At 40.1% G+C, this 26,239-nt stretch overlaps 2 protein-coding genes across 8 annotated transcripts in view; both read left to right on the top strand.

The window, feature by feature from the left end:
* The window catches only part of PRUNE2 (prune homolog 2 with BCH domain), a 262,656-nt gene that overhangs the window by 90,054 nt on the left and 146,363 nt on the right, over positions 1 to 26,239 (top strand). The window lies entirely within an intron of this gene.
* On the top strand, positions 1,143 to 3,268 carry LOC308642278 (heterogeneous nuclear ribonucleoproteins A2/B1-like). Its single transcript, XM_081281126.1, has 2 exons — positions 1,143 to 1,952; positions 2,444 to 3,268. The coding sequence occupies exons 1-2, from the start codon at positions 1,396 to 1,398 to the stop codon at positions 2,862 to 2,864; spliced, it is 978 nt and encodes a 325-aa protein (XP_081137252.1). The 5' UTR covers positions 1,143 to 1,395; the 3' UTR covers positions 2,865 to 3,268.

The raw sequence follows: 26,239 nt of genomic DNA, 5'->3' as shown, positions 1-26,239 counted from the left end.
CATGTATGAGGCCTTGGGTTCTATCCTCAGCACCATTTAAAAATAAATAAATAAAGCAAAGTATTCTGTTCATCTACAACTAAAAATATTTTTTAAAAAAACTGGCTGCGACTCTCTTGCTCTCCCTCTCTCTCTTACTCTACCCCTCTTACTCTCCCCTCTCCCTCTCTCTATCTCTCCTCTCTCTCTCTCCCCCTCTCTCTTCTCTCCTCTCTCCCCCTCTCCTTCTCTCTCTCCTCCTCTCTCCTCTCTCTTCTCTCCTCTCTCTCTCTCTCTCTCTCTCCCCTTCCCTCCCTCCCTCCCCCATCCCCCCCTCTCTGGACCCCCTTCTCTTCTGCGACTGGCCGCTATGGTCCTGCTAATAAAATCTCAGACAGGTGCTAGGGATTGAACCCTGGGCCTTGTGCATGCTAGAGACAGCATCTCACTGAGTTCCTTAGTGCCTCACTTCTGCTGAAGCTGGCTTTGAACTCATAATCCTCCTGTGTCAACCTCCTGAGCCGATGGGATTACAGGCGTGTGTCACTGACTTGGCCCCTCACTTACTCTTCTTCAAAATGTACAGTCATACCACCCCAGAATTTTCTAGAAAATATACCCAACAGGCCAAGTGGACACAAACTGAAGCATGGATACTTTGTACCCAGCTCTTTTGCACAACCAATTTGCCATGAAACTGTCTGAGCAAAGGAAAATTGACTCTGTCTGTGGGCTGAGAACATGCCAGGGACATGCCAAAAACACAGCAGCAAGCTTTCTTTTGTTGCTAAAAGCTTGGTCCTTGTCCCTGATGCCAATCAATAATGAGGACACGGTTTTCAGAAAAAAAGGAAAAAGAGACGGTTTTTTGCTTTGCTAGCAAAGGAGAAACACAGGGGACACTTATCCTAAAGGCTGTGATTCTGCCCATCAGCAGGAACAAGGGACTTTTAAAGAGGTGATTCAAAGGCTACATTCCACAGGTTTTCTGTCTGGAGTTGTAATTCACTTGTTAATTTGGGAGAGAGTAATTTCTAAGATCTTCTGATTCTCCCCCCCCCCCAAGTCTGGATTACTTCATTCCTATGGTGGGTGTGTACTCAAGGACAGATAATAATGCCTAATGGGGGGGTAATCCCATTTCCCTGAGATTAGGGAGGGGAGAGATTAGGGAGGAGCAGAGAGAGAGAGGAAAAGAACCAAGTCCATTTAAAAAATAAATTGGAGTTAGTTGGCGGAAGGTTCTAGAAAAGTGGCTCAAGCGGCAGTAGCAGCAGCGCCGGTCCTGTGTGGAGGTGCTCTTCAGCGGCAGTTCTCACTATAGCACCAGGACGAGTCCAGTTCGTGTTTGTTTGTCTTCGGAGATCTCTCTTATCTCACTTGCCTGCGGGAAATCGGGCTGAAGTGACTGAGTCCATGATGGAGAGAGAAAAGGTGCAGTTCCGTAAACTCTTTATTGGTGGCTTAAGTTTTGAAACCACAGAGGACAGTTTAAGAAACTACTATGAGCAATGGGGAAAACTTACAGATTGTGTGGCTGTGAGGGATCCTGCAAGCAAAAGATCAAGAGGATTTGGTTTTGTAACTTTCTCATCCATGGCTGAGGTTGATGCTGCCATGGCTGCAAGACCTCATTCCATTGATGGGAGAGTGGTTGAGCCAAAACGAGCTGTAGCAAGAGAGGAATCTGGAAAACCAGGGGCTCGTGTGACTGTGAAGAAGCTGTTTGTTGGCAGGATTAAAGAAGATACCGAGGAACACCACCTTAGAGATTACTTTGAAGAATATGGAAAAATTGACACCATTGAGATAATTACGGATAGGCAGTCTGGAAAGAAAAGAGGCTTTGGTTTTGTTACTTTTGATGACCATGATCCTGTGGACAAAATTGTATTGCAAAAATACCACACCATCAATGGTCATAATGCAGAAGTGAGAAAGGCTTTGTCTAGACAAGAAATGCAAAAAGTCCTGTAAGGATCCGGCGAATCGTTGGAGAAAGAGACCACAAGAGACCAGATTCATGCAATGGGCAGGAGGGAGTTTATTGAAGAGGATCCTAATTCAGCGCGCTGAGGCTCAAGGCTCACTCAGGAAGGGAGAGCCCCCCAGAGCAGAGGTCGAGCAGAGCTTAAGTACACTTTTTGGGGAGGGCGGGGGGTGGGGCTTTGCATACATCAGAACAAATCATCATGAGGCGCGGGAAAATTGAACAATAACTCTGAGACGTGATTAGCACATTCATTGACGGGAACAGGTACGTCGGGGGTGATTGGTCACTTCTAAGTGAGGTACACCATTCAAACTGATTGGTTCGGGCCCTGTGACAAACTGCATAGGGCCCTAGGCTAAATGGCCAGTAGGGCGTTGTTTTAACTATCTCAGGAATTTCAGGTTCTGAGTGTAACAGAGGAACTTAATAATACCTAATCTTTTACATTTTAATTCAAGCTTTCCAGCTTAGAAACTTTACCCTTTCAGTCCAAAGTTCCAGGAGTGGAAGAGGAGGCAACTTTAGAGGAAGATCTGATAGATATGGAAGTGGACGTGAATTTGGGGATGGCTCTAATGGATATGGAGGAGGACCTGGACATGGCAATTTTGGAGGTAGCCCTGGTTATGGAGGAGGAAGAGAAGGCTATGGTGGTAGAGGATCTGGATATGGAAACCGGGGTGGGGGCTATGGAGGTGGTTATGACAACTATGGAGGAGGAAATCATGGAAGTGGAAGTTATAATGATTTTGGAAATTACAACCAGCAACCTTCTAAATGTAGTCTAATGAAGAATGGAAACTTGGGTAGCAGGAACATGGGGCGACCACGTGGTAGAGGAAATTATGGTCCTGGAGGAAGTGAGGGTTATGGTGGGAGGAGCCGATACTGAGCTTCATCCTGTTTGCCTTGAGCTTCATTGTATAAATAGGAGAGGATGAGAGCCCAAAGGTAACTGAACAGCTTCAGGTTATCCAAAGAACAATGTTAAGGAAATTCTTTTCTCAGTCATGCATAAATATGCAATGATATGGCAGAAGACACCAGAGCAGATGCAGAGAGCCATTCTGGGAATGGATTAGATTATTTCATAACATTACCTTACTATGGGGGAAGGATTGTAAAAAAAAAATTATAAAAGCCTTTGAGACAGTTTCTTAGCTTTTTAATTGTTGTTTCTTTCTATCGGTCTTTGTAAGAGTGTAGAAGCATTCCTTCTTTGATATTGTTAAATTTGTAAGTTTCAGGTGACATGTGAAAACTTTAAGATTTTTCTCAAAGTTTTGAAAAGCTATTAGCTAGGATCATGATGTAATAAGACATAACGTTTTCCTTTAAAAAATTTAAATGCATGTGTAGAGTTAAGAAGCTTTTGTACATTTATGATTTAATAAAATCTAAAGAAAAAAAATAAAAAAATAAGAAAACTGGCTGCAAGGTATGTAATCATTCAACCATGTTTATAACAACCAAAGTGCCTATCAACAGATGAATGGAGAAACAAAATGTGATCTATCCATACAATAGAATGGTATTCAGTCTTATAAAGTAAGAACCTTGGGAACATCGTGCTAAGTGAAATACACCAGTGACAAAAATACAAATATTGTATATTAGTCAGCCTTTTATGACTGTGACAAAAGTACCTGAAGAGATCAACTTAGAGGAGGAAAAGTTTGTCTGAGCTTATGGTTTAGAATTTTAGTCCCTGGTTGGCTGACTCCATTGCTCTAGACTGGAGGTGAGACATAACACCATCATGGAAGGGCATCACGGAGGAAAGCTATTGAGCTCATGGTAGCCAAGAAGCAGAAGGAGAGCAAGAGAAACCAAGAACAAAATATATGATTTCCAAAGCATACTCCAGTTACCTACTTCCTCTATCCACACACTACCTGCCTATACTTACCATGCCAATAGTCCATTTAAATTAATCCATCAAATGAATCAATCCATTGATTAGGTTACAGCTCCCATAGTCTAATCATCTCACCACTGAATATTCCTGTCTTAACACTTGAGCTTCTGGGGGACACCTCAAACACCATGACACTCGATGCTTCCACTCGTATGTGGTATGTACAGTGGTCAAATTCATGGAGACAGAAACTAAAATGGTGATTGCCAAGGATTGGGTGGAGGATGAAGTGGGGAGTTGTTGCTGGAGGTATTGAGCTTAATTTTCCAAGATGAAAATGTTCTAGAGACGGGTTGTACAACAATGTGAGTATACTTAGCAGTGCTTACCTACACTTAAAAATGGTAAGATGGTAAATATATGTTTTGTGGATTTTTTTTACCCTAATCAAAACCAAGAAGTTTTAAAAATGCACTTATTATATTGAAGCTCATGAAATTCAGTTCCATGTTGCTTTGATCGTGAGAGCACGAGGAGAGGAATCTCACTCTGAGGGTGCCTCTCTCACTGCATGTTTGTCATATGGATAACATCTGTAAAAAAAAAAAAAAAAAAAAAGGAAAGAAAAAAGAAACAAAAACCAAGAAGGCAAGACTCTGAGCAAAAAAAAAAAAAGTGAGATTTAACAGAAAAGGTACCTACAGGGTGTCTGCTGTTAGGAAGAAGGCTGGTTGCTAGGCAGCACCTGTATCTACTCCCCTTCAGACTCTGCCTGTTCCTGTGTGAATACACCAGGATTTAACACCAGGTGGATATGCCACCATTCCGGATACACATCACCTGAACAATCTCTGCTTTTTGGCTGACAGTGACTTATGATCTTCTTGAGCAGGTTCAAGGTCTAGGAAAGAGACTCAGGTCCCCCTCCTCCCAGCAAAAACCCTTGACATTTGCATAGAAAACCACAATTTGCCTACATAAATGATAAGACAAAATTATTAAACAAAGGAAGAAGCAGTTTGGTGAATAACTTCTAAATTTCCAGACTCTTGAGAAGCAATTTTTAAAATATTAACTAGTTTTCTATGATTTTTCTTATAAAATGTACATGTTACCATGAAAAACAAAAAAAGCACACAGCTGAACCCCCATTGACTGTCACCCCCATCCCAAACCAGATGTAACTGGTGATGCAGTATGTGTTTCTTTAGTTCTTTTTCACTGTGCTTTCCTGTATAGGTAATCGTAGAAGGGTAGTTTTTTAAATTATATAGAATGGTCAAAAGAAAAAAATTTAAATAATAAAGAATGTATTCTAGGGGCTGGGGATGTGGCTCAAGCGGTAGCGCGCTCGCCTGGCATGCGTGCGGCCCGGCCGAGAACTAAAAAATAAATATTAAAAAAAAATTCTCTCTCTCTCTCTCTCTCTCTCACTCTTTCTCCTCTCTCACTCTAAAAAAAAAAAAAAAAGAATGTATTCTATCTAGCCAGATAACTCCTATTGCTAGGTTTATTTATTTACTTATTTGTTGATTGATACTGGGGATGGAACCCCGAGGCACTCTACCACAGAGCCACATCCCCAGGCCTTTTTATTATTCAGGCAAAATCTCACTAAGTTTCCTAGACTTGACTCAAACTTGGAATCCTTCTGCCTCATTCTCCTGAGTCACTGGATGACAGGCATCTACCACCATGCCCAATCCTATTACTAATTTTTACATAAAAATAATACACATTTAAGATTGGAACATTTTAAAAGGACAAGTATCCAAATGTTGAGGAGACCCATCTTCCAGCTCCTTCCCTCTCCAAAGAGATAATGCTTATGCATGTGTGATTTTATTTTGGAAATAATCTTAGTAAATGAGTGTATTACTCAGTTTTTTCTAAAGAATCAAAACCAATAGGATGCCAATAACTTCCAGTATGAAAGCTAGCAGGCTCAAGATCCAGAAGGGCCAATGTTTCCGCTCAAATCCAAAAGTTAGAAGACAGAAATCCCTGCTGAAACAGTCAGGCAGGGAATTTCCCTCTTATTTATCCTTCTGTTCTATTTGATTGATTGGACTGAGTGGGGCAATCAACTTTATTGGTCTACTGTTTTAAATGTTATTCTCATCCAGAAACACTCTCACAGACACACTCAGACTAATCTTTGGCCAAATGTCTGGGCATCCCATGGTCCAGTCAAGTTGACACATAAGAAATCAACCATCAAAATGAGGGAAATGTGTTGCCAAGTGTGGTGGCACACGCCTGTAATCCCAGCAGCTTGGGAGGCTGAGACAGGAGGATCACAAATTCAAAGTCACCCTCAGCAATGGGGAGGCACTAAGCAACTCAGTGAGACCCTGTCTCTAAATAAAATACAGAATAGGTCTGGGGATGTGGCTCAGTGGCTGAGTGCCCCTGAATTTTATCCCTGGTACCCCCTGCCAAATGGGGAAATGTGTAAATATTAGCATTAACTGGATGTTCTTTCTACCTAATCACAATTTTGCGGCAAAACAGATTGTGTGAGTAGCAAACACTTTTGACACAGTCGAGGCAAGAAATAGTGAGGAATGCAAAATTGAGAATCTCCAAGATGAAGTTCTTTTACAGAATCTGCTTTGATTCCTGTCTTTTTCTTATGCATGATCCTTTACATGTCCTCTATGGTGGCCCCTGTTCTCTGTGAGCCCTTTTTGCTGCTGTGGGCTCTGACACTATTTTGAATTCATTGCCTCTTATCCTAACCTCTCCTCACCTTCTACCGGTCATCCATGAAGTCCTGCCAACCCCTTTGCCTGAAGCCCATGACATTGCCACCTCCCATCTCAGGACTTCTGTCTTCATTCAGGTTCTTTTTCTTCATCCTTTGGGCTATTGTAAAGCTCCATTTCTAGTCTCTTCTGTCATGAGCCTCTCTCCTATCTATCTTTCTGTTTTTCTAAATTACAAGTTGGGTCCTCTTACTTCCTTATTTAAAAATCCTTCCATGGTGTTCCATCATCTACTCTATAAAGTGCGTACTCCTCAGCTCTGCCTTCTCCCTTCCTCTGTAAGAACACTGTGCTTCATTCCTCCTATGCAGAATGACTTCCAAGTAAGGGGGAAGATGCCGTGTCCCCTCATTACTCTTGCTTTTACCTACACGTCAATTGCCTTTTTCCTTTTGGCTGTTTGCCAACTCCAAAGCCCTTGAGGCTCAGTTCCAGAACCCCCTTCTGCTCTGGGAAGAAGTGGGAGCGCTGCCTCTTTGCTGGCCTAGTTCTGTTTATATTTCTCCACTCTCAATCAGAACGTTGAATGGCCTTATAACAAAACAGATGTTTTGCTTTATTGCTTCCCTCCTCAATAGCATGGCTTTCTTTGAGTATGGAAATGCTGCGTGTTTGGTAACTAAATTCCCAGTCCTTGGCATGATGCCTGGCACTGAGTAGTGAATGCAGGGATATGAATGCACGCTGAGAGAAGGAACGAATCTGCAGCACAGCCTGCACTGGCTCCCATTTCTGCTATGTGCATCCTCTGATTTTCATCACATTTCCTCATTCTGATCCTTTCCCCAACTTTTCCTTTCCTACCACCTTTACTTTTCTTTTCCTGCTTCTACAGTGTGTTGGGCAAAATTACCACATTGCAGCTTATTTTGACAGACTTGTTGTTAAATAATATTGTACCTTACTTTGGGCCATTGAACTAATAAGTTGCATGACCCCATCTACAATCCGTTGTCTTACCTATTTAAAAAAATATTTTGGATCTGTCAGGATTTGCAGCTTGAGTTGCTGTTAGAGAAGTATTTTGCTTTCTTAATTAATTTACTTGGAAAATTTTTAATAACATCATATAGCTTTGGGGAAAAAAAGAATTTTGTTTGTCCAAATGAAACAAAAATTTTGAGTCTGAGTTAAACTTCAAAGGAGGGACCCATGAAGTGAGGGATTGGAACAGTCAACAAGTTCCCTTCAATTTATAAGATTTTAACCTTGTTTTGTCATGGTCTAACCATGCCAGTGTTTATCTGTTAAATGAAAATCAGTGTCTAGGCAGAAGTGTTCAATTGCAAATGATTTCTGGCTTTTGGATTAAAAAGCTTTATGTGACTTTTATGCATACCTGAGACTTTAAGTTAATGGCATGTACTAACCACCAGATGTAGAAAATGGAGTAAGCAATTCATTAAAAGTATAACATTTAAATCTTGCTAATGAAAATCCATATTTTTACAATGGACAAAATATTTTCATTGATCTCTTTCCTTCCTCTGTCTTTTCCTGCCTCCTTTCTTCTTCCCTTCTCTCTTCCTCAGACTGGTTTACAAGAAACCACAAGATAGAGATAATGCAGTCTCCTCACTTCCAGGAGAACTGTAGCCACTCTCACGGGGACTGTGGGCAACCAAACTTAGGTTGAATCACACATTAAGACAAGTTAGGTGTGAACTCTGGGCAGAGGCTTGTCTTCCAAGCTGGCTGTATTGTCTGCTAAGATGAAGTTTACAGAATGATGCAGAGAGAAGACAGTCTTTTTCAAAGACAAAGGTCTTTGTCTCATGTTTGATTCCTCTCAACATTTGTCTGGGATCAAAGAGTCATGGTGCTTTGACAGCATGCAGATGTCTTTAGAGACTAGTGTCATGGATAGTGGCACGATCCAGAGGAAGGAAGACCTGATCTTTGGACACTTGTTTGTTGATATTTGAGTCCTAGATAGAATGATAGTTTATGCAAATTCCTTCTGGAGATTGGCCAAAGCTGCCTCTCAGCATCCAGCAGCTGGAGCCTAGCCACCTGGGCCAGCACTGTTCAATTAAGCCCTCATTCCCAGGTAAGGCTTGTCTGTTCTCCCGGCTCTGACCATATGTTAGAGCAGCGGGAGTCCAAACCTTCTCCTGCCTTTCTTCATGGCAGGCAGAAGAGCATTGGAGGGTGTTTTTTTTTTTTTTTTTTTTTTTTTTTTCCCTTCTACTAGGTCTAGAACAAGAGACTAATAATTTTAAGGAATAATAATAATAATTGGTAATACACAGAAAATGCTGAGTATGTCCTGTTTGGTTTAAAATTTAACATAGTCTATCCTATTTAATTCTTATGGCTACTCAGTGAGTTAGTTACCCTTTGTATTCATATTTTAAAGAGCAGTGTCTGAGGCTTAGAAAGAGCAGATAATCTGCTCAAGGCCACATAGCTAGTTGGAAGAATAAGCTTTATTCATGGCATTCCACCTCCAGAGGCTAATCATTTACCACCATCAAGTTACCTCCAGGTTCCCACTGAGTAACAATGTGTAAGGCCTTGGTCCAGATTCCTGGTTCTTCCATTTGCCCTGTGAACATGTTTGTTTATTTTCTCAGAACCACAATATCTCATCTGTGAAAAAAAAATTTAAAACCTACTCTGTAGAATTGTTTTGAGAATATAGCATATGTAAAATTTTTAGTAGTTCCTGATACATAGTAGCTAGTCTTATTAAAGTAGGTCTTATTAAAACAACAACAACCACAACAATAACTAGTTTGGTTCAAGACAAAGCAAAATTTTGTTAAGAAGTCAAAGGAAGCTGGAGACAGTGCTTGCCTGGCATGTATGAAGATCTGGGCTTCATCCCCAGTACTGCAGTTACCTAAGCCCTTATTGGATAAGTGCATACTGGAGGCCCATTCCTTTTGAAAACCAGACTGGAAGGAAGGAATATCAGATTTGCTGTAATTTCATAGACTATGTTGAATGGAGCAAAGAACCATGAGTAGGAATTTAAAATCCAAAATTCTAGACCTAGATTTGTGGTGAACTAGTTGAATAAACTTTAGCTAATCGTGTAAATCCCTCTGAGCCTTGATTTTTCCTTTTCTTTCAGGAGTAATTAGGGATTGAATTTTGGAATAGGAGCTAGTAAATTAGAATTGCTCAACAGGTCTTTTGCACAAAACATGCTATGATTCTAAATCTGAGCCCCTTCAAATTGGTGATGTGGTAGTTGAGTAAATGATGCCCAGAATTCCTGTTCCCTTTGCGGTTTTTTTCTTGTCTGAATGGAACCTGGCCAAAGGCAAGGGATCTATCTTCTTGAGCCATTCCAGGTCCTCTGGGACTATAAGTGTTTCCATTAGCAGCTCTGATGAGATGGTCTCAGGTGTGTTGGGCCTTAGTTTAGTTTGCATAAACTTTATTCTTCTTATTAGTCACCAGTGACCTTCTCAGGGTAGCATTTTCCCACCTTTATTCCCTCTTACAAAACACGTAACTTTGCTCATATACCTCTTATTGAGTAAATAGCTGTCATGTTTACAGCTTGCTATGTATAGTATTATTTATGTTATTTACCTTACTCTTTGTAGTATCTATTTCAAGGAGTGTCCTTTATTCTACTAACTTGCAACCCCTTACAGCCTAGGAAGCAATGATCAGAAAGCTCCCTCTGAATGATGACTTATCTACCTATTATAGATGCGGAAGATATACCAAACACCACATGGTATAATAGACTTGTGTTTGGACTTCTGCAACTCCTTATAGAACCACTTTAACTTTGGACAAATCACTTAACTTGAAGCCTCAGTTTTGTCTATAAAATGAGGTAGTGACTCCCATCTCTCAGCTTAGAGAAAATTAAGTACTAAGGTAGCACATAGCCACTAGCATTCATTAAGGAGCTAGCATCTAAAAAAAGGGAAAAGAAACTTACCTAAAAGACCAAAATAAAAACATGGTTGAGTAAATATTTGCCTCCTATTGGCAAACATTAGTATCTTTAATGTAAGAAGCATCTTTACAAGTTTATAAGAAAATAGTTAAATTCCTTACTTAAAAAGAGAATAAAAGTCCTAAACAAACAGCTGAGGAATCTGTGAAAAACTATTTAACATGATGGATAAAATGTATGTTTTTAAGGGGCTGAGGGTGGAGCTTGGTAGTAGAGCCCTTGCCTAGCATGTGTGAGACTCTGGGTCCAATACCCAGCATCATGGATCTCTCTCTCTCTCTCTCTCTCTCTCTCTCTCACACACACACACACACACATACACACACACACACGTATATGTTTAAGCCATAACATACTAATTTTGCTGAGACGATTACTCCTGTTTTGAATAATGCTGATGGAGGTGTTGTGTCCAGTGTGTCAGGCCAGTTCCTCTCTGCCCAGACCATGCTCCCATGGTGCACATGGAGCAGCACTCTGCAGCCCCTCATTTCTATCATCTTGCCTTCTGTGAGACTTTAGTCCTGACCTGCCCCGACACCCACCTATACACTGCTTCTGCTCTTATTCCACACAGGACATGGAAACACAGATGTTGACTTCTTCCTTGGCCCTCTTTGGGAAAGTGGGCACAGTGAGGGCCGCTCTTGGACACTCAGCTAATCTGCTTCCTTGTGTTTTCTTCCCCGGCTCCTCCCCAGGCCCTGCCCTTTCTGGGGTCCTGTCAGCATCTTTCTCCAGGTCTCCTCAGCACCTAAGCATTCCTCCTTCACTTTCTGATTCATCTCCCCTGCCTCCATCAGATGCTTCTGGATCTAGTCTGGAGGCAAGGTGGTCTGGTTGGTTATTCTTCGAAATCTATCGTGTACTCAGCAAATCCTTTCTCTGCTCATCATCAGTTGTATTTTTTTAGCCATGAGGATTGGATGGCCCATATTTTAGCTTTGGTAAGACAAAACCCAGAATGTTAAATGGCATATTGGGAATTAAAAGCACACTTTCGCTGCATTAAAATTCTGTCACATACTGTATTTCCTACTTCTCCTACATTAACTGAATAATAAAGATCATATGGGGCAGACCTTGCCCTCATTTGGTGCTAGATAAAAATGAAATAGACTAACTTATATATGGAGACCACCTAGGGTGGCTGGGTTTTCTCTGTCCCTTTGAGCAAACTGGCCAATCTGGAGTAAGGAATTTTAAAGCCCACAGAATGGAGGGAAGAAACAATGGATTCCAATGTCAATTTGACTTGAAAGATAAATTATAACCACCTATTAACTGAGGAGAGAGTAAGAACCGGGTAGAAGTGAAAAGAAACTTGACAAGTGGCTGCTCCTGACGGCGTAGTCATGGCGGCTTTCATATGTGAACCCCTGAGTCCTCGCGAGGATGCTGGACTGTAGATCCATTTTCTCATTCCCATTGTACAGAGAAAGAAACAGGCTTGCCAAGGTTGAGTGAGTTCTTATACTGGCTGTAAGGGTCTGAGCCTGGATCCAAACAAAGCTGTGGAAAGAGGAAAACTGATACTGAAACAGCAAGTCCCACAATGCAATCCTGTGGTCCAGCTTGCAAAGTTCTTAAGAGCCCAAACTCTCCACACTAGCAAGTAGCAGTTTCCTTGTGGTGGTGAAAGGCCAACACTTTTTCCATTTTTCTTCTTCATTGTTCACTTAGAAACACAACTAAATCAAAACTCAACTAAATAAGAAAGGCATTTTGTGTCAGAAATAAGAATCTCTAGAACTAAGACAGTCTCCTTCCGATCTCCACCCCATATTATACTTCACAATAACAGAATGAATTAATCATGTTTTAAATCTTTTTTATAGCCTTATTGAGGTATAATTGATAAAACTATATATATTTAAGGTATACAATGTAATAATTTGATATGCATACACACTGCAAAATAATTACCACAATCAAGTTAATAACACATCTATTACCTCGTATAGTTACCTTAGTGTGTGTGTGTGTGTGTGTGTGTGTGTGTGTGTGTGTATGTATTGTTAAACCTAAGATCAACTCTCTTAGCAAATGTTAAGTGGACAATACAGGATTTTAAACTATAATCCCTACATTACACATTAGTTCTTCAGAATTTATTAATCTCATAGCTCAAAATTTAGACTCTTTGACCAACAGCTACTCATGTTGTTCACCTCCTGTCCATAGGCAGCCATCCTTCTAATTTTCTAAATTTGATTATTTTAGATTATAAATATAGGTGAGATCATGCAGTATTTGTCTAAAAGAATTGTTTTTAAACTTAAAACTCCAAAGAGTCATAAAATGTGTTGTTCTTGACATCGAAAAGTTTGCTCATTAGTTATCTCACATTGTATTTGGAAGCCTCATTGGATTTCTAACCATGTTGTTTCTTAAATACTTATTGAATATTATGACATTCCAAATAAACTGAACAGAATTAATTCAAGAATTTAAAAAAGTCATTTCTCCTTGTGTGTCTCAATCGGATGCTTGCCATCTGGGAGGCTCAGCATCCCCCTCACAGCAGGCTTAATTTATGGCAAACACACATCCACATCCAGCGTATGTGGGAAAACAGTTCTTTCTCCACTTTATTTTTGTAAGATCTGCTGTGGAACTTTTTCTTTGCTTTTCCTGCCCTAATTCTGATTTAATTAACTGCAGCTTTCCTGCCAATTGGGGTGGGAAGTGGGTTGCTGCTGGTAGGTACAAGAGGAATGTCCCCACTTCACAGTGGACCTGGAGAGATGGAGAGAACCAGGGAGTTTTGTCTGGCTTGCTACCTAGATTTGAGAACACAAATGTTAGAGGAGATGGATTAAATATTCAGATGTCCTACTGACGTGAAGATTTCCTATTGCCATTGAGGGGTCATTTCGAGAAACTCTGCAGTGTTTCATAACTGATGTATTTAATCCACTGATAAATTCACAATTTCAATAAACCTGAACCAACCCGTGCTTGGCATGGGACTTACTGACACATAAAGACATGGCTTCTTTTCCTAATTTGCTCTCAGAAGATAGTCATGCCTTCAGTAAACCACCTTAAAGAAGCAGAATTCCTGCTTAGACCATGGCAAAGTCTGTTACTTAGTGGTGAAGAAGAAGTTACCACACTGACCAGAACTGTGGTCTCATTGACATGAGCATGTGGGAAAACCATGTAGGAATGCTTGTTGGTATCCAATTGAAAAGTTCTCTACCTTGCTCCCAGGTAGATCCCAGGTGGAGGGAGTCCTAGGGAAGCTGCATATTCCAGTAGTCTTTTCTGTTTTGAATGTTGCTGTTGGGGTGCCAGATTCCATTTGCAAGCAAAAGCTTCCACACAGGAGCCCTCTAGGGTAGCAACTTTCATTTGGAAAAAGAGCATGATTTCCCATCTGTGAAAAGGCCACTGAGGGAGAAGATTGAAGTCCGGGTGTTGAGTCCTGGATGCACTGTGAACTGTAGCAAGTCAAAACACCCATTTATTTTCCCATAAAATAGGAATAATCATGAGTGCTCTGGTTATGTTAGAGTCAGGAAGTCTGAATGGACAATGGATACAAAGACTTTTGCAAAAGGTAAAATATTTCAAATGGCAAAAGATTATTTGGAAGAAGTTTCCTGACTTTATATTAGCTCAGATTAGCAATGTACTTGGAAGAGGTTTTTGCTGAAACTGTAATGTAAAACATTTTCTGTAAAAAACATCTATTGTCCATTTGAAGATATGAGGGTGGAGGCTCAATTTTGAGGAAGCCTTGAGCCCCCATTAAGTCCCTTTTTAGGTCTTTCCTGGGAAAAGATGATTCTAACAGAAGTTTATACTTGCTTTTGCTATCAAGGCATGGAGTAGGTGCCTTAACTCCATCTCCAAGCTTATATGCACATCACTCCTTGAAATTCAAAACAATCAAAGAGACTCAGATTGGGAACTGATTCATTGGACTAGATGAATCAGACCTGTCCGAGGGGGAACTACACACCAAGAACTTATTAGTTCCTCTGTGCTTGCAAATCTGAGTGTTGCCCTTCTCTTATTGTAAGCTTTGCTACCCCTTCGATTTCCATTCACTAGTTATGGCCTCACTTGGGTTGTCATCATTGTCATGTTGTAACCACAGTAACACCTAAGACTGCAGGTGCTTCAAATTTGTTGAGCACTGCTCTAAGTGCTTTCCTGTATTTGTTCTATACTCTGCCACGGTCTTTATCATCGATTCCCTCATTTATGAGAAGGATGGAGTGCCCCCCAAAAGGTTTGCAATAGAGGAGACTTTCACCCCAGAAAGTCTAGCTCTAAAATCAAGCAGTTGGCCGCTCTGCTACAGTGAACCTCAGGAAGTTTTACAAAGAGGAAATGAGTGGTTTGAGAGTTTAAGGTCCAGAGGGAACAGTAACCTATCAAACCAATTCAAAAGCTACTTTTGATATTTTTAAAAATGTAACACCGACTTGTGCTAGTTCTGTCCATGGCAAGAGACATTTCTTTTGATTGAAGTGAATCTGTTTGGTGACTTAACATTTGATGGTGTTTTGCTTCTTATGGTTTTCAGCCAAGTTAGGGAAATGATTTATTGAGGACATACTATGACTTTAAGAGAATAAAACCTTTCACAGAAAAGGGACCCTGTGAAGTCCAAGGCTTTCAGCCTGTTGTTCAAAATTATAAAATCAGATAAGGGCACAAGGAACTTGAGTTGCTGGTGATGGCTTCAGAGCCCAGTAACTTGAGCAGAACTTTGAAGGATGGAGAGAACCAGGTACTAGAAAAGGTATCCTAGACAGAGAATGTTCCAGATTGTCACAGATGCCATGCGTGAAAAGGAAAGGTTGCAGACTTCAGAGATGTTGAGAACTGAGTGTTGCTGCTGCGTGGGAAGGGTAGAAAGTCGCTGTTAGAGGTGGGTGGGTTAGGAGAAGCTGCGCTGCGAAGGGACACTGTGTTGTTAGGCTTGGCTTTCTCTGGTGGGCAGTAGAGACTGGACTAGAGAAGAGATGGTGGACTGGAGAAGAAAGCCTGGAAGCTGTGGAAACATTGAGGCTGTTGGCATAACCAGTCAGGCTGGAGCTGCTTGAAGTCTGAACCAAAGCCATGTCTTTGACTATAGAGATAGAGGGATGAGAGTGTGAGACGATGGGTGGACTTTTCTACCTAAAGAAAGAAATGGAGCAGAAACCAGTAAGAGGGAAAGTGAAATAATGCAAAAATGATGATGATAAACACATGGCAAGTGACCAGTATTTTAAAGTGAGTGATAAATCTCAGGTCCTCTATACTTGATTCTCTTCCTGCTTGGAATGTCCTCTGCCTTGATCTTGGCATTACCTGCTTTTCATTCTGTTCTCTGCCAAAATGACTCCTCCTCAGAGAATGATAGTGTGAAATTATCCTGTTTGTTTATCTGTGAGTTAATTATGTCTTGCTGCCACCCCCTTTTCCTAATATAAAGACTTTCAGGAAGGGGACCTTGTCAGTTATACTTGACACTTAAATTGAATAAGTCGATCTTAAAAAGAATAAAATGATAAGAGTATTATGAAAATGTAATCTAATAATAAAACTATAATAAAGAGAATTGAAAGATGCTCTGATGGTGAGAGAGTAATAAAAGTCATAACAAAGAATAAAAGTTAACACAGTATGCTAGAGTATTTAAGGAAAAGTAATTTAAATAAGGATTTTAGAAAAATAAACTTTCAGCAAATCTAAAAAATTGATAGGACAGATAGTATGTGAATTCTTTTTTTTTAAAAAAATATATTTTAGATATTGATAGATCTTTATTTCATTCATTTATTTATATGCAGTGCTGAGAATCAAACCCAGCACCTTCCACATGCTAGGCAAGTGCTCTACCACTGAGCTACAATCCCCAACCCAGTGTGTGAGTTCTTAATTGAAATTCCTAGACACAGCAAATTCTGTGACTCCTTGGTAGTCAAGAGAGGCAAAAAGAACCCTGGGGGCAGCAAGTAGCTGGGGTCTTACTCCTGAGAAGCACGAGGACCCAGGAGAGAGCCCTTTGGACCATGTGGCATAATCAATCATCCCTCTGGCGTCAGCAGCCATGCCTGCACAGACCACACAGAGCCGCTTGACTCCATTGGGGATCCTGCTGTTTAGTGCTATCAAGAATAAAGAGAGCCAGGTGCCGTGTTGCTCGCCTGTTATCCCAGTGGCTCTGGAGGCAAGGCAAGAGGATTGTTAGTTCAAAGTCAGCCTCAGTGAAAGTGAGGCGCTAAGCAATTCAGTGAGATCCTGCCTCTAAATAAAATACAAAATAGGGTTGGGATGTGGCTCAGTGGTTGAGTGCCCCTGAGTTTAATGCCTGGTACCCACCTCAGATAATAGTAATAAAAGGAGAGGAGCAAGTCTAGGAGGTGAAGAAAATAAAAGATAATGAGTTTGATTTGGAATGTTGTGAGTATCTAAAGTTCACCTAAGGCAACGTAGCCTCTAGGTGGCATCCACTGCAGAAAGTAAATAGGGGTCTGGGTGTTCAGGCTAGCACTAAGAATAGCAAAAACAAAACAAAACAAAACAAAACAAAAAACCTTGGAAGTCATTGCTGTTCTTTTGGGGAAGGACAAAACAACAGAATGAAAAAGATAAAGACATTAGGGCCAAGGCTAAGAGCATTCAAGAAAGGGAGCCAGAGATGGTCAGAAACTGGTATTAGTAATAGGAGAATTAAACTCTTGACACCAGCTTCATTAGCTTAATTCAGATGGACTGAGATCCTTGTGTTGGGTTCTGCTGTTGGTCATGACCCATAGAGTCAGGAACAATGCTTGCTCAAAGCTTCTTGTACCCTGGCTCCTTTTGATCAATGTGAACTTAAACCCAATTTTCTTTGAATCTCTCTGATGCTGGTGTCATTTTGAGTTCTTTTTTTTCCCCCTCCTTCGAGCATCATTTCAAAGATAACCTTACTCATTGGGCCATCAGTGAGCAAAGAGACATCCATGGCTGTACCTGAGCTGCCTGAACCCTCTCCGAACCTGGTAAATGATTCCTAAAAGATGAGAGCATTCAAATTCTGACTTCTGCTGAGAATTGAATATTTCCCAAACTGCCTGGTGCACAGCCCCAGCTGAGACCTAATGCAAGTATTTTGCTTAAGAGAACCCGCAGATTCGAGGTGCTTCTAACAATGTGTGTCAAGCAGTGTGCAGCCGATGGTAGGAGTTAGATTATGCATATTGTGGTTGTCCATTTCCAGCTGCTTCTTTGAAGTCAAACTTTTTTTTTATGTTAACAAATCACATTATTATCACATTTAGTGGAGAATAATGAGATATGGTGGTGATACATCATTGGCAGCTTAGAGCACCATTTGAAAACATGCTTGTTTTTAAGTCTGCAATAATGGGTCAAAGAGAAAGAGGCACTCTCTGGGATGCACGCTTCCTCACACACTGTCACAGCTTTTAATGGCTGATCCTGAGTAGCTCTTTGTAAAGCTTTCATTGCTAGGAGGGAACCTCTATAGTGGCTCATAAGAGTGCCCTTTTACTCTTAGTAATCTAAGGGAACACAGATATCTCAAAGTTGAAATAAATGACCAGTCATATTTGCTCAAGTTCTGAAGTGCACTCATCACGAAGTAGATAGAGGTTATCTTCAGTGATTTGCATTGCATCAATTCTATAAAAAGCTTGTTTGATGTTGTGATATAGGCAGAGAGAGAAGTGAAGTGTATTATGTAGGATAATATAAGATTCCTTGCGTTTGCCTCATAACTTGAGCTTTGGGATATGCTGCCTAAACATTCTCTGTGTCTTGCAACTATATATTTGTAATCACTTTATGCTTTTAGTATATGATAATACATTTCCCATGTAATAATGAATCCCATATACGTCCCTTTTCTGCATGAATTAAGAAAGTCTATTTATTCGAAACTTTATTAACTATTTAGTCTTTAGCTTTATTCTAATCATTCAGGATTTAAGAAATGAGAAAAAGTCAGTTAGCCAGAGTGAATAGTGTTTGTCTCACTTGCCTGGAGAATTTCCAATTCCTAGAGATTTCATTTGGGTGTGTGGGGAAGGGGTGGTGGATGGAAGAAGAGAGTAGAGGACAGAGGGTTGGCAGAGCCTTCCAACAAGGTTGAGCTTTTGATCTTTTATTAGAATGAAACAAAGGGGAGAGATAAGACTCAGTCGTCTTTGCAGTGAAAGAATATGTAATTAAATTCCCACAGCTGCAAGTAATATTGAATTCTTCCAGGCAAAAAGAAAAGGTGAGTAGGGTGATATTAATAGAATGACATTTTGAAGTCTTCAAATGGGCACAAAAGTGAGAAATGAATTTCAGTATGGACAAAAGCACTTAGGATGATAGTTATCATGTAATTCACTCCATAGTCACCATGCTATGTGCTCTCCAATATAGCTCTGGAAAAGTCCTGAGCCTCGTTTCAGCCTGTTTGTACACACCCTGGGCCAGAGCAAGGCTTCAGGAGAAACTACAGACACAGTATTGGACAAGAACATGAAGGGTCTTTGACCCAGACAGAAAGTGTTATGCTGCCAACACAGACCTTGAGTCTAAAGATGAAGAATTAATGTGGCCAGATGTATGGAGAATGCTTAACCAGAAGAAACCTGAGAGATCTGACGTTATGGTGGCTCTTGCCGCAGTCTTGGCTGGGCACAAGATCACGAGCCACTCACAGCTTGTAGATTCAAACAGCAATCCTTATTCCCGAACTCACACCGGCCTCTACACACGTTCTGGGGAAATCCCAGTTCTGCTGCCACCCCATTCACCTACTCTACGAGGCTTTTTTCTCCAGTACTTTCTGAATCTCACGAGAACTCAACAGGAACTCAAGGATCGGGCGTGCCTGAGGCAGCAGGATACGCCCTATTCCCCTGCAGGGTACACCTTAAACCTGGAACTTCCCTAAACCCAAGGACGGGATACTCCCTAAAACCTGATCAGCTCTAAACCCGGATCCGCCCTGGTCCTTGAGCAAGGTCACCTTACTAAAGCACACATGCAATGTCCCAGCGAATGTCCTCTAAGCAACATGAGGTATGCTGGCAAGGAAATTTCGATGCGTCATTCCTACTTGGCAATGGCCCTCAGCAGCTCTATTTTGTAGATTAGAAAAATGGAGGCCAGGAAATATGAACTGACTTGATGATAAACACTTAGGGAAGGCAGCAGGTCTAGGATCCGGACCCTTCTGACCTGGAGTTCTGTCTTCCCCTGTTTGTCTACTCCTGGTCAACACAGTAGCCACTGTAGCTTTTTATATGTCTTGTGAAACCATCGTGGTATTTATTTATTTATTTTTGCCTATTTCTCTCATTGGTAATGCTTATTTAATGTCTTTGTTTCACATCCTAAATCATTTTCAAGTGAGTAACCACAACAGTATCTCATTTACCCTTTAAGGCTCTAAGGAACACATTCATTCATTCATTTACACCTTCATTCAGTCCATTCAGGGGATTGAATCCAAGACTTTGTAAATTCTAAGCAAATGCTTTACTGAGCTGCATCCCCAATTCTCTTTAATTTATTTTTAAATGTCCTTCTCTCACAAGCAGGAACCAGACATTGGGCAAAGCTTGTTATGTACCAAGATGGCAGCAGGGCACCTCTCCCAGAGAAATGGGAAAGTGAATAAATACAGAAGGACAGGGTCTGAACCAAGGTAAAAACCAGACAGAGGGACCATATGAGCTCAGAAATGGAGAATGGTGAGTGAATTCTGGGAGGCCTGTGACTAGGAAAGACAGAAATGAGCAAAGGAGGGCCAGGATTGTGGCTTAGTGGTAGAGCGCTTTCCTACCTTGCTTGAGGCACTGGGTTTGATCCCCCACACCACATAAAACAAAAAACGAAACAAAATAAAATAAAGGTATTGTGTCCCTCTACAACTAAAAAAAAAAAAGAAGAAGAAAATAAAGTAGAAAAAAAAGAAAAAGGAAATCAGCAAAGGAAGTTAAGGCAGCAAGAATTTCCAAGTAGGAATGACAGTCACAGTGGCTCACTCCTCTAACCACAGCATTTGGGAGTCTGAGGCAGGGGATCACACATTTGAGGCCAGCCTCAGCAACTTAGCAAGACCCTGTCTCAAAATACAAAATACAAAGGGCTGTGGATATATATCAGTAGTAGGTTGCCTCTGGGTTCAATTCCTAGTACCAAAAAATTAAAGAAAAGAAAAGAAAAATCTGAGTAGAAAATCAGGTGCTCAGGGTTGCTTTATAAAGCAGTTATTTATGTGCTTCCTTTTGTTTGGGGAGATACTCAAGGGGTAGGAATTTTCAGAAACATTTTACTATTCAAACATTGTATTTCCATCTTGCTGTTTCCAGTGACATCGTTATTTTAGTTACACCATCTATGGGGCCTCATATAGTAAATTCACCAGCCTTTCTTGTTTCCCTCACAGAAACACATGCCATCATTTGAGGTAACAAATGGCAGATGTCATAGTACCCAAACTTGTGTTGGGAACTATGCACAATGTTTTGGGTTTCTGGATGTCACAAATACTCTCTCTTGCTGGGGCCATAGAATGTTAATGCCTCTCTCACTGGTCTGTTGTCAGGAGCAAACGAAGCATACTGAATAAAGTTACTAGTGGCACACAGCAGGCCTTCCCTGAATGTCATCCTTTTAAGCATCCCTCATCAGATCCCATAGATCATATAACTTCTGGTTAAATGCATAATCAGGCACATCTGGTATCTATCAGTTGTCCATGTTGTGGCTCTGTGCCTTTCGGTTTATTTATGACAATGCCTACCATCCTTGCTAAAATCCTTTGGGCATTAAAAAAAAAGTAAAAAGAAAGAAATATGACATACAATTTGGGGGGTTTAAAAGAGATTCTGGAGATTATCTAACTCATAGATAATAATCTAAGCTTCAGAACATTTACTGACAGCACACAGGTAGGTAATAGCAGGACCACAGTTAAAAGCCAGGATTTTTGGCTCCTGGTCTGATCCTCATTCCCACTAGCTAATCTATCCAACCCATGAAGATGTCTAGTAGTCTTAGGCATATTGAGAATTTAGAGAAGTAGTGCAATCAATGTTGATTTAGAGCTCCACACCTGATGAGAATTGGAGTGGACCAGCTCTTTGCTTATTGACTTTGGTGTTAAAACACTAAATGTGCATGTTATAACTCATTAGGATGCAAAGGTAGTACCTTAGGAAATATCTCCAAACCTTGCTTTACTGATTGTAACTCCTTAATTTAATTTTTATTTCACAAATACTAATAAAGAACTTGATACATGATGGGCAGTCTCCAAAGAATTTTACAAAAATTAACTCAATTAATCCTCATAACATGTCATCTCCCTTTTTCAGATAAAGAATGTGAGGCACAAAGAGAATAAAAACTTAAGATCATCTAAAGTACCGAAGGTACCTCCCAGTGGAGGGCATTCTTTCGTTCATTCTCACCCTTTGGGAGGTTGTGTCTCTCCTCCTCCAAGGGGTCTGGGGTTCATTTAGGGTTTTCCAGCACTCCCTATGTCTCTGGTTGTCTTTTTCGTTCATTCTCACCCTTTGGGAGGTTGTGTCTCTCCTCCTCCAAGGGGTCTGGGGTTCATTTAGGGTTTTCCAGCACTCCCTATGTCTCTGGTTGTCTTACCTATCTACATCCTGATCCCAATATCCATTCCCTGTGCTCAACCCCATGGTTAAGAAAATGAGGGTCCAGTAGGGGAAATGGTGTAATACCCAGAGATCAACTATGAGTCATTCACTTACTATATTCTCTGTACTGGCTGCTAGGGGTAGAAAGAAATCAAATACACACAGTTCTTATTCTCTTGGAGTTTTTAGTTTAATAGGGAAGCTGGACATTAAATAATAATCACACAAAAAAAATCGTATTTCAAACAAATTTGAGTGTTGTGAAGTAAACTATTAGATGCTTCCATGAGAAAAAATAAAACCTACTTGACATTGGTAGAGAGACTGAATAAATCTTTCTTAAGAAAGTGATTTTTAGGCTTTTAAGTCTAGGATGTGTAATAGTAGGCTAGAAGAAAACTTGGTTAAGAGCTTCCTAGTCAAAGGATGTAGCAGTGACTTGGAGACTGAAGCAGGAGGATCACAAATTTGAGGCCAATCTCAGCAATTTAGAGAAACCCTTAGGGACTTAGCAAGACCCTGTCTCAAAATAAAACATAAAAAGTTGAGTTATAACAAATAGAATTTGTCTCTTACATCATCTGCATGTATGAACATGTTACAATGAATCCTACTATTATGTGTCATTATAATGCACCAATAAGATATTTTTAAAATAGTAAAGACTACTTTTAAAGGAAAAATAGGATTTGTCAATGCGTTGACTGTGGTAATTAGGGAGAAAATGTCATGGAGAATTCTCTGGCATGAGGTTTAAAAATTTGCTGATCATTTTCTGAGATGAGAAACAAGGGATGTCAAGGTAGCAGGTACACTGCAGCTTTTCCTGGCCCTGGCCAGTTCCTCAGCAGGCATCTCCTGCTACCCCTGCAAAACTGATTCCACTTTAGATCTCACTATTCTTTCAAGAACACACACCCAATCCTTAAAAAAAAAAATCCATTTTTGTTTAGCTTCATTTCACTCTTGGTTTTAAATGAATCTTAGATACAGGTGGCCAGGCAAAATGATCTCTCAACTTTTCCCAGTTTAGTTTTTGATTTTTGATGGTTTTTTACTCCTCTCTGTATATTTGTTCAATTCTAAATTTGAAGCAAAGGTAAGGGTTATTTCATTATAGATTTATTCATTGAAAATCAAATAAACATAGAATATGTAATTGGATCATAAAGCCATCAATAACTAGTTTTTAAAAATATTTTTGAAATATAACATAGTCATGACTATTTAATTGCACCACTGGGGGATCTCTTTTTTTGCATTTGTTGGATTAAAGGCTAACAAAGATAAATCCGTAGGAAAATACTGTTATTTTTCTTATACATGAAACCAAGGGTCCTAGTCCAAAGATGGATTTTTACTAGTTATGAGAATCTACCTATTATTCTGGCTCCGTCCCTGTCATTTCCTGTAATAGACTTGTATTTTATCAGCAGCCTTCGTATGATTTCTTTGTGAGAAATATTTCTCTGTATAGAAGAAAGTTTATCACTTGGAATGTTAAATGCAATTATATTGACATATGGTGATAATGGGATAAAGCATACGGGTTAAAGGTTGCGGGAACCATGGCTTGGCAATTAGCGATGTAAATGAAACATTCATTATCCATCATGCTGGGAAGTTGATGAACTGTACAGTAAATCTGAGCCCACAGTCAGGACTGAGATAAGTCATTTCAGACAATACAGTGGAGTATTTATGAGCACCAAGGACAATGTTTCAGATTCCTGTCATGGAAATTTCTTTACCTATTTATTAGTCTATGTTGAATAAAGACCGTATAAAGTCCATGCCATGAGGTTTTCCTTCCATAGGAATAAATATAAGATTCTAAAACTTTCTTTTTAAATTAGGCACTTGGAATGCTGAAGTAACTAGATGTTAACAGTTGATATTTTCCATAATAATCTATCTCATATAAAATATGTGCTTTCATAGGTTATTTGTCTTGAAGAAGAGGTTGGGTGTATTTCAAAATAGAACATTGGCTTGAAAGGAAACTATAAATTTAGAGATCTTAATAATTTCCCAAAGAATCTTAATCCTGCAGGTTGGATTAAGGAAATAACTACTACTTTTCAATACTCTGCCAAATGGCTAAGGGAACACTGAAATACTTTTATTTTTTTTAATTTTTATTTTTTTTATTATTAGTTGTTCAAAACATTACAAAGCTCTTGACATATCATATTTCATACATTTGATTCAAGCGGATTATGATTGCAGAATCACATCGGTTACACATCCACTTTTTTACATACTGCTATATTAGTGTCTGTTGTATTCTGCTGTCCTTCCTATCCTCTACTATCCCCCCTCCCTTTCCCTCCCCTCCCATCTTCTCTCTCTACCCTATGTACTGTGATTCATTTCTCTCTCTTGTTTTTTTTTTCCCTTTCCCCTCACTTCCTCTTATATGTAATTTTGAATGCGCCCGATGTCGTCTGAAATACTTTAAAAAAAATAACATCTAAACTTGTTATTTAGATGTTGCCCACTTAATTATCTTGTGCATATTTTAAAGCATTTCCTGTGAACATAAGTATCACCCATCCAGAAAGTTTGAATCTATATTGAATTTACATTTTGTCAAAACCTGTGTGCTCAAATTCTTCATTTTTTATCATATAAAATAATGTCTTCAAAGTGAGACAAAGAATCGCTGGAGAAATGTTAAAAATTCATTTATTTAAGCTAACCAGTGGTGCTTCTGAAAATTTCAAGAAGTCAACTGGAAAGGAAAAAACTCACCTGTGGTGTTCAGCCCAGAATCAAAAATTCCTTTGTTAGCAGATAAATTTGGCCATGTCAAAGCTGTGAAATCAAATACTATAATAACAGCCAACATTTATTAAATTATGCCTCAGAACATTTCTTAAATATACTAAGCTAGGCATTGGTCTGGATAAATCATCTCAATTCATCCTCCTAGTAACCCGGTGAAGTAAATCATATTATTATTCTCTTAATAGAGAGGGAGCTGGGGCTCAGAGGTGAGAAACAATCATCCAATCATCCATGTTCACATGGCTTGTGGACAACTGGGCTGAGCCTCACATCCAGCCCTGAGCTATTCCAAAATACTATTGAGCTTGCTCCAAGTTCATCTCCTGGGCCTCTGACCATCCCTTTGTCCCCATTTTGCTCCAATTTTGGGACCCTCTTCTATTCTCCATCAGGCATCCAGTGCCTTCCAGTTTTGAAATGTCTCTGTCAGACAAGAAAGGATTAGCCTTTAAGATTTCAAGAAAAAATCATCCATCCTAATGAATTGATTGGTTGGATTTATTGTCCCATATCTCTGTGTAGGGTGACAGGCTGCATTTCTGCCTTAGGAGAATGCTGGCTGTCTCTAGAGAAGTTGAGGGAATGGTTGGATCAGGTCAGAGGTCTGTCTTCTGTCCAAACACCCTGCTCCCACAGCAGCCTACACTGGTGGTCCTCAGCCTTGACTTGCCTAGGACACATTTTCATATTATGTTCCGGAGGCTACCTCAGCTTACTTTAGTTCTTTGACCAATGCCATCCAAACAGTGAGGACTTCCCTGAACAACTTGTATAAAATACTGCTTCTCTTACTCCAGATATTCTCTAACTTCTTTACCTATGTTATTTTTTCTGTATGATCCCATCACTGGCTGAAATGTGACCTATTTACTTATTGATATATGCATTATGTCTCCCTGACCTTGAAATGCAAGTTTCAGGAGGGCAGAAATTTTTATCTGTTTTGTTTGCTGCTGTATCCTCAGGGTCTAAAAGAACACCTTGCATGGACTAGGGACTCAACAAATATTTATTGAATAAACAAATTTGGGAAGAAGAAAAGGGGGACCTGCCTCTGAAATCTATTTCTGAAGCTGGTCAGCAAGTTGTCCAGAGTGTGCCAGGCTCAGAGCTCAGCACCACGAATAACACTTTACAGTGTGTGGTTTGCAAGGCAAGGTGGGGAGACTGGTGAGTGCTCTTGTCTATTTTGATGTTTCTGCCTTCCTGCCACCCCTGTGCTCATCTTTGAGAACTCTCTTTTTTCCCCCTGTCAGGGGCAGGGTGGTATGAAGAAGCCTCCCTACTAACTGAGATGGGTAC

Source organism: Spermophilus citellus (genome assembly GCF_964194105.1).
Source record: "Spermophilus citellus genome assembly, chromosome: 2".
Classification (NCBI taxonomy): Eukaryota; Metazoa; Chordata; class Mammalia; order Rodentia; family Sciuridae; genus Spermophilus; species Spermophilus citellus.
Note: the sequence above shows the minus strand (reverse complement) of the source record. Positions and strands in the feature narration are given on the sequence as shown.

Excerpts from the sequence above, each read along its gene's own strand:
- LOC308642278 (XM_081281126.1), top strand. The coding sequence starts at position 1,396 with ATGATGGAGAGAGAAAAGGTGCAGTTCCGTAAACTCTTTATTGGTGGC. Across the intron at positions 1,953-2,443 it reads CAAGAAATGCAAAAAGTCCT|AAACTTTACCCTTTCAGTCC; the intron begins GTAAGGATCCGG and ends TTTCCAGCTTAG.